This window comes from Marmota marmota, unplaced genomic scaffold (genome assembly GCF_001458135.2).
Source record: "Marmota marmota marmota unplaced genomic scaffold, marMar, whole genome shotgun sequence".
Taxonomy (NCBI): domain Eukaryota; kingdom Metazoa; phylum Chordata; class Mammalia; order Rodentia; family Sciuridae; genus Marmota; species Marmota marmota.
Genome location: NW_025999944.1, coordinates 7,840,523 through 7,859,148, shown reverse-complemented (window position 1 = coordinate 7,859,148; position 18,626 = coordinate 7,840,523). Strand labels below are relative to the sequence as shown.

Below are 18,626 nucleotides of genomic sequence, written 5' to 3'. Positions count from 1 at the left end.
CTTCATCAACATTTTCTAAGTGTATCTACTTCATACACCTCAGCCTGAGCAGGGCATAGTGGTGTACTCCTATAATCCCAATGGCTCAGGAGGCTAAGGCAGGAGGATCGCAAGTTCAAAGCAAGCTTCAGCCAAAAGCAAGGCACAAAGCAACTCAGTAAGACCCTGTCTCTAAATAAAATACAAAATAGGGCTGGGATGTGGCTCAGTGGTCTAGTGCATCTGCGTTCAATCCCAGTACCCATCTGCCAAAACAATACCTCAGCCTGAGAAGCTAAACATTTATTTTTCTTTTAAATAGGCAAAGCAATTCATATCTCATTGTTTGTTGCAAATGAGACATGACATGTTTTTATTTATTAATTTAATATTTGTATGTACTTTTCTGTGAACTCCCTATTTTACGTTTTTTTCCTCGGGGTCTTTGTCTTTTGTCATTTACCTTTCAAATGTGTTTTGCATTTTATCTTATAATAACGTATATGCTGTAGTGCTTATCGGAACTTTTTAAAACCAAAGTTTTAAATCTTGCTGAGGTCAGATTTAGCAGTCTCGTCCAATGAAAGTTAGCTTTTATGTCCTGTAAGGCAACAGGTTGAAACTGATTTCTTGCTGCCTTGTCTAGCCAGTTCTATTAGTGACCAAAGAATCTGTCATCCAGTAGCATGAGTGTATCCCAGATGCTAAAATCAAGCACACATGCCAACTCTTTCTGCCTTAACATATTTTTTTAACCAGGACAGTGTCGAATACTGCATCATTGGCGTCACAATTTTATCTCAGCTAACCAATGAAATTAACCAAGTAAGTGCTACAGCCTTCCTCATTGAAGTAAGTGACATATTTTTTCTTAGTCTTGGTGTTTTCTGCTATGTGTGGGATGATCTTTTTTGGCCGTTGTGTGCTTTTGCGGTAAGTGATTAATGCCCTTTTGAAACAATCTTGTTCCATTGGGCTTTCCTCTGTAAGTGCAACCTAAACTCATTCTTTTTGTCCTGGTCCCCTTCTGTCTCCAGAATATTCCACCCTCCCATCTCAGCTTTTCTCATTGGTATTAATGTTCATTCTAAAAATGAGAATAATGGTCCTAAGTTAAAACCAGGAACCTTAAAAATAGAACCAGCATCATTTGTGTGCCCCTTTTTCCTATATACATTAATGCATTATAGCCATTTATACATTACTTATTTCCCTGTGTTACTCCTAAAGATTTTTTCCTAGATTCTTTTTAGAATGTATGAACCATTCTGCTAATACCAGTTAATTTTTTTCTTGCAATTCTGGGGGTCAAATCTAGGGCCTTTCACGTACAGGCAAGCACTCTACCACTGAGCTGCAACCCCAGCCTGCGTGGGGTTTAATTTTTTAAATAGTCATTGATGTCACATAGTACTACAGAGGAAATACCAGTGGCTTTTGTTTCTGTTTGTGTTTTTGCTCTGGCTTTTTTTTTTTCCAGTTATTTATTTTCATATTCAGCTAAAATTTTATAATTATTGAACAGGCCAATATTAATATTAATCATAATATCTCACCTTTAAGTTGTCAGTGTATTAATTACATTAGCACTATTGTTGCTATTGCTCATAATTATGCAGACATTTTTATTAACCCCAAGAAATTTTAACTGTGAGTCAGTACTCTTTTAATGCACTAGCTTATAGCCTATTAAAATCTGAAATCCATGTGTTTTCTGTCACAGAAATTATCAGTAATTATCAAAATAGTAGTTTATACTTTTAAGTGGTTATGATGTACCAGTTCCTTTTCTTAGCATTTTATATTAACTAATTTTAATCTCATAGCAGTCCTACATAATAGGTATTGTAGTTATCCCATTTTCTGGATAAGAAAACTGGGGCACATAAAGGTTAAATAATTTGCCTACAGTTAAATAGTAAGCAAGAGCATCTGAATTAGAACCCAGATAGTCTTGTTCCAGACCTTGTGCTCTTAACTGACTGTTTAACCAGTATTTCCTTTCTAGTAGGAGAGCATTCATTAACCAGAGATTGTGGCCTTAATGTTCTCCTCTTTGTAGTTTGTCCCCATAAAATATATAAATAGTTGATATAAAATCTTGCATGGCTTTGCTTCTCTTTCTTAAGAAAGTGATGAAGCAGGGTGCGGTGTAGCGCCCCTGTAATTCCATTGATCAGGTGACTGAGACAAGAGGATCGTGAGTTCAAGGTCAGCCTCAGTAATTTGGTGAGGCCCTAAGACCCAGTGAAACCCTGTCTCTGAGTAAAATATAAATAAGGGATGTAGATGTGGCTCTGTGGCTTTAAGCTCAGTGATTTGGTACCTTAGTTCAGTTCCCGGTACCAAAAAGAGAGAGAGGGAGAGAAAGTGATAAAAACATGTCTGCCATAGTTTAAGTGTACTCTGTATTATGATCAGTACAGCAGATTATATATGGTTCATGATATATGTTGTAGCAGCTCCTTTGTTATCTAAGACTACATGCTAACACAGTGACACTGAAACTAGAATACCATTCATTTTCCATAATTTTTTGGCTGTCAGATTCAATTCAGAAAGTATATTTCTGTCAATTCCTGTTTGCACTTAGAAATAAAGTCAAGGAAAACTTTGTTTGTCTGTCAGACATTTTGCTGATTTGATCAGCAAACAGATTTACATTTTTAATAAGGAATCAACTAAAGATACCCTGGATAACCTTGAAATTCTTGCATTCTATTTGTTGAGTGCCTACTATGTGTTCAAAATAGAAGGCATGTTAAAGAAGTAAAAGATTTAGTCCTAGTCAGTGTGATGACACAAGCCTGTAATATCATCCTCTCAGGAGGTGGAGGCAGGAGGGTCACAGGTTGGAGGCCAGCCTGGGGAATTTAGCAAGGCCCTGTCTCAAAATTAAATGGCTGGGGATGTAGCTTAGTGGTATAGCACCCCTGAGTTCAGTCCCCAGTACCAGAGGAAAATAAAAGATTTGATCTTTAATTACAAAAATATTTATAACTTAGCTGAAAAGTCATGAACAGAATTAAGTAAAAGACCAATACACCACTCATTGTCATTTATTTTAAGTCATGACTGTTAAAGACTATTTTGGAAATTCAGCAGAAACTTCAGCCCTGAGTGGTTTGTTTACCAAAAATAAAGGCTTGCTATTCTGTTTTTGAGACTAAGCCACAATATGACATGACAGTAATTATTAGCAATGTCTGCCAATAGTTTGTTAAGTTTTACCTCTCCAAGTACAGAGGAAAATAAAAATTTGCAGTAAAAATATTTATCCCTTCTTTTGTTTTTCCTCTGTAAGCTATGAGAAAGAGATCCTAGCTAGCTGTCCTAGCAGGACACTGAAACTAGAATTGGAATATTTTCTCACTAGATGATTTAACTATAATTTAAGCTTTAAAAATGTGTTTTGTATTTATGTTGCTATTATTGGAAATCCTCTGTTTTAAAGTCTCTGAAAAATTCTTTCATTTGCTTTTTTTTTCCTATTAATTCTAAAACTGGCATTGGTCTATTCTGTTTCTACACAGGCAGACACCACCCATCCTTTAACCAAGCACAGAAAAATAGCTTCCTCTTTCCGAGATTCATCACTATTTGATATCTTCACGCTTTCCTGCAATTTATTAAAACAGGTATAGTCATGGGTTGGGTCAGGCTTCCTACTTTTCTTTTGAAAGGATGAGAATATGTGGGAATTTGTTAGGGGACAGCTCCAAACTGAGGGCATTAGAGTTTTGCATTGCTTTAATCATTCCTCTCTCATATACTGTACATCTAGAGATATACAAAAAGCCAGCCAGATTAACCACTGAAGTTAAAGAAAAAGACTGTGATTTTCCTACTTCAAAACTATTCCCTTAGGTAAACAGCAGTAAGTGAACACTTATCCCATTCTCCTATCTTAAAGGAATCAAGAATTTACCACAAAGTTAGAGATTTTGCTGTTTGCTTTTTTATAACCACATAAAATCTCTATTCAGAGTGAAAGCATGTTAGTTTTATGGTGTTTGGATTCTTGGTACTTTGAAAGTAGGTTCAGACTGCACTGTTACCACACAAAACTAGGCTGATGCTTCTGTCCCCTGCTGAGTTAGAAACAGCAAATAAACAAGCAACATCTGTAAGGAAAAGTAGATTTTGAATTTTTAACATCCATTTAGATTTAATAACCTGAAGGGATATACAGTATCACATAAGGAAATTACCTATTTTAATGTAGAGAGTTGGTTTTCAATTCATTTATTGATAGAGTTGAAGAAAGAAATATTAACCTACACATTTGTAACAATATTTGGGTTCTTGGTCCCTGTGAGAAATTAAATGGGGTTAGCTACTAGCTTTTGTTCATTTTTGGTTTTTTTGGGGGGGGGGTTGTTTGTTTGTTTTGTTTTGTTTTATTTTGTTTTTTTCCTCGTTTTCCAATATTTCCCAGTTTAATTTTTAAAGGCAAATTTGGATTCTTTCTGTTGTCACTGTTAATGATACTTATCTTTTACTCAGTTACTTAGTGTTACCTCTGAATTCCCGAATATTCCTGAGGTTTGGCAAGTTGCCTGGCAAAGCTGTTATACACCCTGAATGGGGGAAAGCTTTGGAGAAAACCCAGGGTTGAATCCTCTTCATTGATCCTATCAAAAACAAATGGCCAGCCAGTCACTGAGACACAGCTGGTATAACCTTGGAGTCAATAAACATGCTCACTGTGGAGCTATAATCAGTTGTATAGTCTGCAGGCACACTGCAGGTGAACAAATAAAAAGCATTGGTGATTTTGTTTTAATTATGGTTAAAAAGATTTCTGGTGATCATGGTAAGGATGGTGCTGAAAAGAGGGAGGAAGGAAGGTGACAGGTTGTGAAATTTCCTCAGAACTCCATCCAGAGTTTTACCATAGCCATGTCTAGAAATTGTTAGCCTCTCACAGGCAAATTTCACAACCCATCTTGCTTCAAATTCCCTGTGGCCATTTTGTCTCAACATATGAAAAATAAGTTTTTTAAAGTTTATTTAAGGCCAAGGATGTAGGGGGAAAGGTACACTCATACTCTGCTGGTGGGACTGCAAATTGGTGTAGCCAATAGGGAAAGCAGTATGGAGATTCCTTGGAAATTGGGAATGGAACCACCATTTGACCCAGCTATCCCTCTCCTCAGTCTGTACCCAAAGGACTTAAAAACAGCATACTACAGGGACACAGCCACATCCATGTTTATAGCAGCACAATTCACAATAGCTCAACTGTGGAACCAACCTAGATGCCCTTTAGTAGATGAATGGATTTTAAAAAATGTGGCGCATATATACACAATGGAATATTACTCAGCAATAAAAGAGAATAAAATCATGGCATTTGCAGGTAAATGGGTGGAGTTAGAGAAGTTAATGCTAAGTGAAGTTAGCCAATCCCAAAAAACCAAATGCCAAATGTTTTCTTTGATATAAGGAGGCTGATTCGTAGTGGGATAGGGAGAGGGAGCATGGGAGGAATAGACAAACTCTAGATAGGGCAGAAGAGTTAGAGGGGAAGGGAGGGAGCATGGGGTTAGAAATTACGGTGGAAAGTGATGATCATTATTATCCAAAGTACATGTATGAAGACACGAATTAGTGTGAGTGTACTTTGTATACAACCAGAGACATAAAAAATTGTGCTCTATATGTGGAATAAGAATTGTTGCTGTCATATATAAATTAAAAAAAAAAAACGAAAGGGGGGGAAAGTTTATTTAAGTACCAACTGTACGTTTTTATAATAAATGTTATTAGTAAAAAGGAACAGAAGGGATTTTTATAGTAAGATTAACATGATAAAGTACAGCATCTTTTTGTGTGGAAAACCATCAGTTTGTTCTGCTGAAATACAGTCCGCCTTTTCTGGCTCAGCATCCTGCTGCTGAATCTGGGAGCAAGCTGGGAAGAGAGGAACAGTTGTTTGGGGCTCATTGTGTGCCAATTTTTCCAGGCTTCAGGAAAGAATCTGAACTTGAATGATGAAAGTCAGCATGGCTTGCTCATGCAGCTGCTCAAACTCACCCATAACTGCCTGAACTTTGATTTCATCGGCACATCTACTGATGAGTCCTCAGATGACCTATGTACAGTACAGATCCCCACCAGCTGGAGATCAGGTAACAGAGAAATCGCACCACCTGTATCAGCCTGCCCCACAGCTCCTCAGCATGTTCATAGGATAATCCAAAGAACCTCAGTGATTGCTTGTTACTTAAAGCTTAGAATTTTGATAATTTTGATGTCTATTTTTATAATACAAGGGAGAGGTTGTTGGAGGAATCTTATAGATCCCCCAGCATGGGAAAACTCTTAATAATGAATAAGAGTGGGCATGTATGTTCTTGTATTAATCATTAAGAGTCTTGTTATCTATTTAGAATAATACTGCCTTTAAAAATAGTATCAACCCAGCTACTCAGGAGGCTGTAGCAAAAGGATCGCAAGTTCAAGGCCAACCTGGGCAACTCAGTGACACCCTGTCTTAAAATAAAAAAGGTCTGAGAACATAGATCAGAGATAGAATGCTCCTAGCCAGTACCAAAAATATGTATATATCATACAAAGAACTTGAGCTTACATTTGTTTTTATGTTCCTAAGGAAAAAATTTTAAATTCTTGATGTGGTTGGAGGTGTTAGGATTGTCTAAAATTCCCTGAGAACCAAAGAATGAATGTTTCTTATAGTTGCTGCAATTGATATTTTAAGGGGAAAAGTGGAAAACAAAAAGATCCTAATAGTTACCACTTGCTAAGGAGATAGACATTCTGTAAGATAAGTAGGCAGCGGGATGTGCTCTCTTAGTATCTTAGAACAGAATAATATGATAGTACTCTGTGGACAAAGTAAAAGTGATGTCATTTGTCTTTTTTCAGCATTCTTAGATTCTTCAACTCTGCAGCTGTTTTTCGACCTGTATCATTCCATCCCTCCTTCATTCTCACCTCTGGTGAGTCAGAACCACTATTTCCAACACAAACTGTTTCTAAAAAATAGCAATGAGTGTTCATTCATTTTGTTTTATAGGATAGAAATACTAGGGTTAGTTATCTAGCCTTATGAGATTAAGCTTACAGCCTAAAGGTTCTGGCAATAACAGTTTCATTGTTTTTAAATTATTCCTGTCTATTGGCCAGTTGCTACAAATGGTCAAGTTCTTTTTGTTCATCTTGTGTCTGTGTTTGACTTTGTACTATACTTCACATCCATGTCACGGGCTAGAGCATGAGGATTCATCTGATACTATCCGGCTGAACCATTAAGATTGTGCTGAGAAGTTTTGACAATCCCCCAGGCAAATGTTACGTAGTGATAAATGGAAACTGTAATGGAAAAACTAATTTGCATACTGTCCTAAATAACATTTGAAAGATATTAGGAATGCTGTATTTCCTATAGCAACGATTAATCTCAAAATCATTCAGATTCTAAAACCCTATTGGTCCAGTGTTTAGATTGTTGGTCTGAAATGCTGTTGTACATAAAATATACATAAGAAAATACAGTGAAGTACTGGTTGTTCTACATGGTGTCCACAGTGGACTAGTTTCCTGGCAATTGTAATACTTTTCCAAATTAATATGGACCTCTGATTTAGAAGAAATGTGAATTCAGTGCTGTGTGCATCATTCAGGTCACTGCAGGAGAAGGGAGCACAGCCATGAGGGCTAATTAATGAAAGGATTGTTTGCAAAGGTATGGGCAGAATTGAAGGGAATTCAGCAAATGGTAGTGGTGCATGATCACCCACAGGAGCGGGGGCCTCCAGGAACGGAGGAAGGAAACCCTGAAGAGAGCTGAAGTTGTAGCCAAGGGGAGGACTGAAAGCAATAATTGTGGTCATTCATAGAGAAATTATGCCAACCCAGCCCAACCAGAGGGTGGGGAGAAGGGCTCCTCTTTTTCTGCCTTCTGACCTCCTGCTGGTACTTCCCAGTGGCTTAAGCCAATCAGAATCCAGAGGACAAGGGAATGCTGCTATTGTTGAGAGGTCATATAGTCCCAGGGGACAAAGAGCAGGGTGGAGAAGGATACAAAATAGATTTGGGGGGAGCAAACAATGTAAATATGTAGCACAGCAGGGAAAATGTTTTCAGTGTAAAAGTTGTTTTTTCAGGGAATAGATCTGACTTGACTTGTTTATGTAGTGATGTATATGATATATAAAGCCTGATTAGCCAAAAGTCTTTAAATTTTAAAACAAAAAAAAAATAAAAATAAGTCTAAAGTTTTATTTAAAATATAATTTTGCTTCATATTTTCTAAGCAAGAATCATTAAAGAAGCCTATGGGATTGTCTAAGAATAGTGTCTAAGGGAGCTTTCCAAGCTGTTAATGTAACCAGGAGTGGTTGCTGTGATCAACTTAGATCTGATACTCTTTCTTTTGTAAAGTTGTTCCAGATACCCTAAGGAATATTATAGGCAGGAACAAGGTGTGGTAAAAATAGCCGTACCATCCTAATCACTGTATGTGTTGTGTCCTGCTCAGGTATTATCCTGCTTAGTACAGATCGCTTCTGTCAGGAGATCCCTGTTCAACAATGCTGAGAGGGCCAAGTTTCTCTCCCATCTTGTCGATGGTGTTAAACGAATACTGGAAAATCCACAGGTAAGATTTTTGAGAATTTATATATGTATAGAATTAATGTATGACTAACTATAGGAGTCAGAAAGAAGTTCATCTAGACGCCACACTTAGAAAACTCAGAGAACCATTTCATCTTGATCTTTAAGAGTTCTGTGAGTCTACATTTTAATCAGATTCTGAGAGTATTTGCCCCAAAGAGGAGTCAGTATCCTCCAGCTTCAGAAATGTAGGAGTCTTGGGAAGAGATCACTTTGATACAAAATAATAAGGATAGAGTTAGTCATTTTCCCCCAAGAAATTTAGCCTCTAAAGTTTGGATTTCGTTTTTGTTTGCAGTTTTTTTAATATATAAAGATACTTAGATAATTGTAAATAATAATGATATAAATATATGAAACATTTGTATAACTTTGCCATTGTAGTAAATTACAGTATTTTGCTTAGTGATCAGTTTGACAGATGTAGAAATGAGAAATTTTATTAGGTTTTCTTTGGTGGGAAATACACAGGCCAGTCACATCAGAGGTGGTGTCCTTCTGCCATTAATCAGCTTTAGAACCATAGGCAAGGGTTATGGTCCCTCTTGGATTTCCTTTGCAAACTCTGCCTATTGAAACTAATAATCCCATCTTATTGGTGGTTATTATGAACACATAAAGTGTGATTAATCACATTTTCCATTTTATCTTCCCCCGTGTTGTTGCCAGAGTTTATCAGACCCAAACAATTACCATGAGTTTTGCAGACTACTGGCTCGATTGAAGAGTAACTATCAACTGGGGGAACTGGTAAAAGTGGAAAACTACCCTGAGGTCATCCGATTGATAGCCAACTTCACAGTGACCAGCCTACAGGTTTGTCTTGGATTGCTTTTGTGTTTCTTCTTAAACATTGGAATCTCTTCTCTTGCTTATTGATTTTGATCTTTTAAGGATACCTCTTACCTTGGCAAAGGTTATAAGTTACCCTGCAAAGTAGTTCCTGTTGTAGCTTCGTCTTTTAAGTTTACAAAAGTGCAGGGAGGGGCTTGGGTTGTGGCTCAGTGGTAGAGCGCTTGCTTGCCTGGCATGTGTGAGGCACTGGGTTCGATTCTCAGCACCACATATAAGTAAATGAATGAATAAATAAATAAATAAAGGTTCCTAAACCAAAAAAAAAAAAAGTTTTCTTTTAAAAAAATTAATTTTTTTCAAAAAAAGTGCAGGGAGGGGGCTGTGGATGTAGCTCCATGGCAGAACACTAGATTCGCTTGCAAGGTTCTCGGTGTGATCCCCATCACAACCCAAAAAAAAAAAAAAGTGTAAGGGATACGATTAAAGAAACGTGGGAATTACAAATATAATATTCAGATTAAAAACAGAGGAAACTCCCTTTTAACCTCTCTGAAAAAGACAAAATAGAACAGGGGGCTAGACCAAAGAATAAAAAGTTAGTAGCCTCTCTTTTTAGTCTTGTAATATAGATTTGTGGGTCTCGAACAGTTTTGCATCAGAATCACTTGGGAGCTTGATGAAGAATACTGGTGCTTGAGTCTCACACCCACCCCACCCATAGTTTTCAATTCCCTAGGTCCAAGGTGGAGCCTTGACATCCCTATGTCTGACAAGTTCTCTAGGTGATTCTCATGCATACTGATAACGGAGAAACACAGAGGGCTTTCTTTGTGGGTTAGGTTTACATAGCCAGTATAGAACTGTCTTCTCGTTAGATGCTTACCCTCTAAAAATACTAATAACTTTAAACTAGTTGCCACACATAGAACAAAGCCCATAAAATCTTATCCTCTTTTTTAAAACTTCTTTATCCTGGCTGGACCTGGTGGCTTACACCTGTAATCCCAGCAGCTTGGGAGGATCATAAAACAAGGCCAGCCTGGGCAACTTAGACCTTGTCTCAAAATAAAAAAATTAAAATGGTTGGGGATGTAGCTCAGTAGTAGAGTGCTCCTGGATTCAATCCCCAGTAATTAAAAAAAATTTGAAAAAATAAGTCTTTCATTTGTGACAAGTGGTCTGGAACTATGTATACAGAAATGAAAAATATGCCTTCTGCTCCTTTGGTTGTCCTTAGCACTGGGAATTTGCCCCAAATAGTGTGCACTATCTCCTGAGCCTGTGGCAGCGGCTGGCAGCCTCTGTGCCATACGTCAAAGCCACAGAGCCCCACATGCTGGAAACATATACTCCTGAGGTCACAAAAGCCTACATCACATCCCGGTTGGAATCTGTGCACATCATACTAAGGTAAGGAAATTTGGACTGATTCCTTCATCCCATTATACACACCCACTTGGCAAAGGGGGACTTGACATGAGTTCCATCAGTGCCAGTACTGTTTATGGTTATCCCTCCTTGTCAGCCTAGCAGCATAAAGTCTGAAAGAATAGTCTTTCTTTTAAACATCCTGTTCCTGTCCGCCTTTTCACTGTCTATAGAAATGTCTTTGAATACAAAGCACATTTGTATGTTTGTTCTTGCCACTGGTTTTCTTCAAATGTGAGAAATTTATAGGACATAGGTGATAAGAATTCTTAATATGTAAGTTATGGTGCTTAATGTTCACTCCTAAAGAAATAAGTCCAGTCATCAACTCTGACTTCAGAGCTTACTCAAAGACAAAAGAATTCAAGGCAGCTATCACTGATTGCAGTATATTAACACAGGGTTTCTGTCTACATTAACTATTAACTGGATCAGAAACCTATAGTTAAAGAAATGTCAGGTTCTTTTAAAAATGACCCATATTAAATGAAGTTGTCTTTGTTTGGGGACTCTGAATGTCTGATATGTCTTTTTTAAAGTCACATTCTTAATTTCCTCAAAGTCAAGAGCATTTGAGTTAAAGTTTTAACTGCAATTTGAGTCATTTCAAAATCAGAATATTCATGAAGTTCACTGGAAAACATTGCTATATGCAGCAGGTTTCCAGGAGGCAGTGTTAAGGTAGAGAAGTGGGCCCAAGGAGTCAGGTAATAGCAGTGTGCTTTTGGTCAACTTTCTTCATTGCATTATTATAAAACACAAATAATAATAGGCCTACCTTATAAGGTTCTTACAAGGATTAAATTAATATAATTAATATAAATTAATATAACCTGGCCTGGTGTGTGGGACATTGCAAACACAGTCAGCTGCAAACCAAGATGGAACAATAGCAGCACACCATAGAACAAGGGGTTAAAATCTAAGAGCCAGTAGATAAGGCAAGACCTCATACAGATCCATTTTTCCCCAGGTGCAATTCTGAAATCCAAGAAGATGCAAAGCTAAATTTTCTCAACAGTTTGGTGGCAAAATGTGATATGAGCTATTAGACCATTTATAGACTTATATTTTTAAATCCTGTTTAACATGACTGTTCACAATATTCATACATTTGCTATGGGAATATTAAGTCTAATAAGCCACAGGGCCCATCAAGGGCTTTATATTACATGGGAAAAGCTTCATATTGCCTTCCTCAAATCTGAAAATTTCTGAAATCCTAAACACATCTGACCACAATAGCCTCACATAAAAGACTGTGTACTTATAGTCCCAAAGTTTATTGTAGTTAGCAACAAGTGAAAGGCTAAATAAAAGAGCTCAGAGAGGTGAGAAGATAAGGCTGCCAGGTTCACGGCAGACAAATTATTAAGGGATGGGAATTCAGGTGGGAAGATTTACTGCTAACAAATATAGTATACCTAAGGGAGACATGCCAGAGCAAAAGGCCTCTGCCTTCTTACTTTTAAAATATACTTCCTTGGGGCTGGGGCTCAGTGGTAGAGCATTTGACTCACGTGTGTGAGGCACTGGGTTTTATCCTCAGCACCACATAAAAATAAGTAAATAAAGATATCGTGTCCATCTACAATTTAAAAAAAAAATTTAAATATCCTTCCTTAGGAAAAAGTAGTATTGTTCTCTATGATAGGAAATGATAATTCAGTAGGCATATTTTAAGAGAGCGTCCTTCCTTTTACCCCTTTGCAAGTAGAGATGGCCTGGAAGATCCCCTAGAGGATACAGGTCTGGTCCAGCAGCAGTTGGACCAGCTGTCCACCATTGGGCGTTGTGAGTACGAGAAGACATGTGCGCTCCTCGTACAGTTGTTTGACCAGTCGGCCCAGTCCTACCAGGAGCTGCTGCAGAGCGCCAGCGCCAGCCCAATGGACATTGCAGTACAAGAGGGTGAGTATATTGAGTATATTGTGCAGAAGGGTTCTAGACCCCTGAGGAGATGCTATCAGAACCCTTAACTGCATGCCACCCTCCTTTGCAACCCCACCCCCATTCTTCATCCTCCATGTACACAGGAGAGTATTTGTGAATGAATGAATATCACAGGGACAAGGGAAAAGTAACTAAAATCACACCTGCAGTGAGGGCTTTTAAATATAAAGAATTGCTGCATTCTAAAAGTAATGACCTTGTCTACATGGAAACATTGATTATCTGGTGAATTTCCCCCTTGGCATCACTCTTACTAGAGCAAGGGAATAGCCATCATGTGCAAGGAAAGTAAGACGTTATGACTTCACCAGAGTTTCCTTAAGATTAAGGAAGAGTGTCTTGGTGAAATTATCCCTGGAGGGGTCACTGATGAGGCTTCCTCCTGCCACAGGGAGGCTGACGTGGCTGGTGTACATCATCGGAGCTGTGATAGGTGGCCGGGTTTCTTTTGCCAGCACTGACGAGCAAGATGCTATGGATGGCGAGCTTGTCTGTCGGTAAGACCACTCCCCAGCCACTTTGGATGCCCTGTTGACGTTCACTTACAGACCAGTCTTAGGAAGCAGAACACCGTGAAAATAGGCCTGCTACAGCTCCAGCTTCCAGCCTTCATATGTGCAGTGAGAGCTCTGCCTACAAACTTATCAAAAAACATTTCAGTAATAATTCAGCAGGAAATGATGAGGACAGAATTAGGAAAATTAATGTGGGAGTAACCATTAGTTCTGTTTAAGGATCATGTCTCAGCGTTAGTGGAATGTAGGCTGCTTTTGCCATGCCAACACAAGTTACAAGAGAAACTGGTTTCTCAAGTGTCACCAAAGGTAAAATTATAGAACTACAGACTTTCAGATCTATCTCTCAGCCATACATCCATTCATCAAGTTATTTTGCCAGTGTGTTGGCACATACCTGAAATCCGGGCAACTCAGGAGGCTGAGGTAGGAGGATTGCAAGTTTGAGGCCAGCCTCAGCAACCCTGTCTCCAGAATAAAAGCTGGGGTGTAGCTTGGTGGAAGAGCACCCTTGGGTTGAATCTCTGTTACCAAAAGAAAAAAAAATTTTTTTTCAAGTTATTTTGTATCTGTGTAATCTTCATTTTATTAAAAACCTTTTAATGAACATTACAACTTATTGAAAACTTTTCGAAGTCAAAGAGAAGAAAGGTGGCACATAACTAGTGATTTCTGAAAGTTTACATAGCAGAAATAAAAGGCAGAATTTTTATTTATTTATTTATTTATTTATTTAAAGGCAGAATTTTTTTAAGGCAGATGTTCTCCAACATGTTGATCTTAGACCTACCTTACCCTCTTAAAGAAAAAAAGGCATTGAGGTCCCCAGAAGAGCAGTTGGGGTTTTAAAACAATATGTATATTAATTTATTGTAAAACACTAATGAGCCCATTAAATGCTAACATTGTTTTTTTTATGAAGAAAACTATTTTTCAAAAAAATTAATTTGAAGAGCAGTGTTGTTTACATGTTTGCAAATCTTTTTTTTTTTAATTTTTTTAATATTATTTTTTAGTTTTCAGCAGACACAACATTTTTATTTTATTTTTTATGTAGTGCTGAAATTGAACCCAATGCCCTGCGCATGCCAGGTGAGCACGTTACCGCTTTAGCCACATCCCCAGCCCCAATTTGCAAATCTTTTTCATGTCTGCATGGTGGAATTCAGCTGGATTCTCATACCTACTTCTGCACTCAGTCTGTGTGTCTCATGTGGCCTGTAGCCTCTGGGAAACCTACTATACACTCATGAGATTATAAGCAAAAAGGACCAAAAATGTCTTTCTACTGTTGTGAATGATTTTGTGACCTTGCAGAGAGCTACTACTGTAAAGAGTTTTAAAAGTTCAGATGTTCTCTTTAGGGATGCACACACTTTAACCTGATGCCGTAGACTTTACTGGTCCCCAGACATCTCAATCTATAATTTTATTTGCAGTGCTGTGGATTGAACCCAAGGCTGAGCTGTACCCTCAATCTATAATTCTTATTCCTCTGAAATTCCCTTTTTGTCTCTTTCTATGCCCATTTGCCTTAGCTGCCTTAATCCTAACAAGAGTCTCCATGGTATTGTCCATTGGCGTTCTTTGACGAACTGAGCAAAGATGAAATGAGAACGATCAAGTGTGGTGGCACACACCTGTAATCCCAGCTCCTCATGTAACTGAGGCAGGAGGATGGCGAGTGTCAAAATAAAAAGTTTTAAAGGGCTGAGATATAACTAAGTAGTAGAGCATTCCCCTAGCATGTGCTAGACTCTGGGTTCAATCCCCAGTACTGCAAAAAAAAAAAAAAGAAGAAGAAGAAGAAGAATGAAATTTAATGCCTTTCTGATTTTGCTGTCTATTATGGTACTGTGTGTATCATGATATATAAATTTAGTTTAGATGGTGTCTTATATTTCTTAGCCCAAGTGTTGCAACACAGTGACTGAGTCTAATTTACTTATGATATGTAACAAATAGTTTGCTGCTTGTTCTCACACAATGAAAATGTCAGATGACTCACATAAAGTAACATCATGCCTATTCATTCAATATTCTTTCACTTGCATTCCATTATGCTTTTTGGGGAAGAGAGCAGTGTAGGCAAAAGAGACAAAAACACGGGTGCACATCTCTCTTTGTCCTTGTCCCTGGACGTGCTATGAACATGATGTTTCACATATCTGTATCTCCTTCGTGGCTCTGAGAGAAAAGATTGAGAACCCTGGGCTAGTCCCTCATTTGTATAGATGAATGGAGTGCATAAAATTGTTCTATCCAATATCTCAGAAATTTTAGGAAACACCATGACCCGTCATGCCAGTGTGTTCCATAGTTTTTAAGCCGATTCTTAGTTCTACCCCTATCCAAGATCTTGGTGACAAACATCTCACTACTCATTCCTTAGTTGTGGTTCCTGTGGGGCAAGAAATGGAGACTGTTTTTTCCCTCACCCAAGCTTACAACCTGCAGAGAATGCCTTTCAGATAGGCTAGATAAGGAGAAGAGGAGGTATGTTTGGCTGTTTCGGGGTAGGTTGGGGTGTGTAGGGTGACGAGGCTATCCTGCTGTTGAGAGTCATTGCTCCTCTTCCTCTAGGGTGCTCCAGCTGATGAACCTAACAGATTCTCGCTTGGCTCAGGCGGGTAACGAGAAGCTGGAATTGGCCATGCTGAGCTTTTTTGAACAGTTTCGTAAGATCTACATTGGGGACCAGGTGCAGAAATCCTCAAAGGTAACAGACTTACAATTGGCTCCATTTAGTTCTCACTTCTCACACGTGAAATTGCTGATTGAGAGAAACTGTTGAGATACAGTCTCCAGATTTTAGGTACTGGGATACTACAAATGTTTTCTTTTAGTGTGTAGAATTCTGGAGACTTATTGAGGAATTGTGTCTGTTCCTCCTGAATTCCATATGCTTAACAAATGGCCAGTCAAAACATCTGTTGTTCTTCCCCAAATTGGCAGTTCTTAGTCTCTATACATGAATTAATGTTCAGAACAGCAAAAGGTTTTGGCAGACTTTTTGTGATTTCAGGATTGAAGGGGACCAGTAAGAGAGCTCAGCATCTATCCAGTATTTTGTAATACTTAGAAACTGGCTCATCCCTTCAACAGAGGTTCACAGGATTGTTTTCAATTTTCTTCCCAGATCTTACTCCCTGAATATGTACAAAAACAGTCCAGGTATGTGATTGTTCTAATATTCTCTGGTTACTTTCTTTTCCTTTAACATGACACCAGCTGTACCGCCGACTCTCAGAAGTTCTCGGCTTGAATGATGAGACCATGGTCCTAAGCGTCTTCATAGGAAAAATGTAAGTGTTTCAGCTTGCCCTCAGCAAGAGGCCCTTGCAGTCGTGTTGCAACTGTACAATGTGATCTGGGCATTGTGCTGCCAGTGCCTGGGTATTACAGCATTGATCGTTTGCGTCAGAAAATTGTGCCTTTGAGTGTGTGACAAGCTGTGGTTAGAGATATGGCCCGGCCCCAGAGCATTCCAGGCTTGTACAGAATCTTCTCTTTAGCCTCTGGGATCACAGGTGAAACCTTGTCATGGCATTAGCAAAATGGCTGTCCTTCCCCATTGACTGGTGCTTGACCTCTCACCTGATCCCTGAGCTACCCAGGATGCCCAGAGCAGGCATCACTTTCTGATGCTGATTTCCATTAGTTATGCCCCCAGGGGAGAGCCCCACTTTCAGATGGGCTTACTCCTGTCAGGAAGCATCATACCCACTGAGGGTCTTAAATCTCCAAAATCTGGTGCTATTATTTGAATTGTCTTCAAAGTTGGCGCTCCTGATTGGCCCTTTTTTTTGTTTTTGTTTTTGTTTTTAAGTTATGCCCCTTTAGTTACATTTTCCCCTCTTTAGGAGCTCAATTTATCAAAGCGCACACTAGGAGCCAAATATATTACCCAGGGCTGTGTGCAAAGTGATGTTTTGCCTCCTTCCAACTATCCCAGCCCTAAACACTCATATCCATGAGCTGGTTAATAATTTAAGATGGAAAAAGCAAAGGGGGTCTAAAGGACTCTGCCAGCCAAGAATCCAGAAGCAAGGGCTACTAGAATTCTGCAGCTGACAGTGGATGGTGCAGGTGCAGAATTGCATACGTCTGCATGTTATCACTGCCGCAGAAATCTCTTACCCTTGCTGCAGAAATCAGCCCTGGAGTGCCCCAGAATTCCAAGGGCCTGGGTATGGGCCAGTGTAGCTTTGGAACCAAGTAGTGAAGATTATCTGAAGGATAATTTTTCTAGTCAACCAAATGTAAGTACGGAGATTTTATACCCATTTTTTTTTTGTGGTCGTGATGTCTGTGAATTGGTGATGCAGATGTGTGGTGACTTGATGGATGATATTCTTCTTCTCCCAGCCTTCAAGGAGACCAGGCAAATCAAAAGTGTCTCTTGCTTTTTTTTTTTGTTTTTGTCCTCCAGCATCACCAACTTGAAGTACTGGGGCCGTTGTGAACCAATCACCTCCAAGACACTACAGCTTCTCAATGACCTGTCCATTGGATATCCTTTTCTAAACTGGCTTCTGTGCACAGCAAAAAGTATGGCATGCTAATCTTGGAAATTATGGCCTCCTGCTGTTGCTACTTTCATTAACTATAGTATATACTTGGGTATCCTCCATTTTCCTGAAATTAAAGCAGTACCCACACAGAATCCAGAATAAAAGTTCCCAGCTGATTGGTGGAAGCATCCTGATGATGTTAACCTTTGCAACTATAAAGTTTGAATTGTTCTTGGTGAGCTTTTCACCAAGAACAGTAAATCCTATAAAAGTATTTGAGCTATTTTTCTCCTCAATTCTCCCAAAGGTTGTACACAGCTGGTGTCATTCTGAATAGGAGAGGAGCTTATTCTTGATACACAGTGGTTACCTTAGGCAAGAGTTTAGGGCTCAAGTTAAATTCTCTCTTGGAACCCCCCACCCAGAAAGCTTCTCTAGAATATTCATACTTCATACGAGAAACTGCTGGGTTTTATCGATTTCCTTACAGATAGGTGTTTAATATGACTGTTCTCTTATTGATCAGTTAAATACTGCTTAGAAGAGAACAATTTTTTTCCACTTGGCAATAGTATACTCAAGTGGATTGGAAAAATAGATGTTTGGGTAAACCGTACTTAATCCAAGGGGTTTTTTTCCATCTTAAAGATTCTTGGTTGGCTTCACACTTTCCTTGACTTTGTCTTTACGTACAGTAGTGTAAGGAAGTTAGTGAAGCTTAGTGCGGTACAGTTCATGCTGAACAATCACACGGTGAGTGATTCAAACCCCTCTTCCATCCTCTCTCCATCGTCCACAC

General features: G+C 38.7%; 1 protein-coding gene across 5 annotated transcripts in view; it reads left to right on the top strand.

The window, feature by feature from the left end:
- Xpo7 (exportin 7) overlaps nucleotides 1–18,626 on the top strand; it is a 48,260-nt gene that overhangs the window by 12,462 nt on the left and 17,172 nt on the right. For 4 of the 5 annotated variants that reach the window (XM_015499524.2, XM_015499523.2, XM_015499525.2 and 1 more), the window contains 13 exons: nucleotides 739–804; nucleotides 3,513–3,617; nucleotides 5,948–6,113; nucleotides 6,871–6,944; nucleotides 8,486–8,605; nucleotides 9,292–9,438; nucleotides 10,655–10,827; nucleotides 12,563–12,756; nucleotides 13,190–13,295; nucleotides 15,897–16,032; nucleotides 16,545–16,618; nucleotides 17,746–17,826; nucleotides 18,517–18,580. In XM_015499524.2, the coding sequence (XP_015355010.1) occupies nucleotides 5,999–6,113; nucleotides 6,871–6,944; nucleotides 8,486–8,605; nucleotides 9,292–9,438; nucleotides 10,655–10,827; nucleotides 12,563–12,756; nucleotides 13,190–13,295; nucleotides 15,897–16,032; nucleotides 16,545–16,618; nucleotides 17,746–17,826; nucleotides 18,517–18,580 (1,284 nt within the window). In that variant the 5' untranslated portion in view covers nucleotides 739–804; nucleotides 3,513–3,617; nucleotides 5,948–5,998. Of the gene's footprint in view, nucleotides 1–738; nucleotides 832–3,512; nucleotides 3,618–5,947; nucleotides 6,114–6,870; nucleotides 6,945–8,485; nucleotides 8,606–9,291; nucleotides 9,439–10,654; nucleotides 10,828–12,562; nucleotides 12,757–13,189; nucleotides 13,296–15,896; nucleotides 16,033–16,544; nucleotides 16,619–17,745; nucleotides 17,827–18,516; nucleotides 18,581–18,626 lie in introns of all 5 variants that reach the window. The other variant, XM_015499522.2, reaches the window with a different exon arrangement.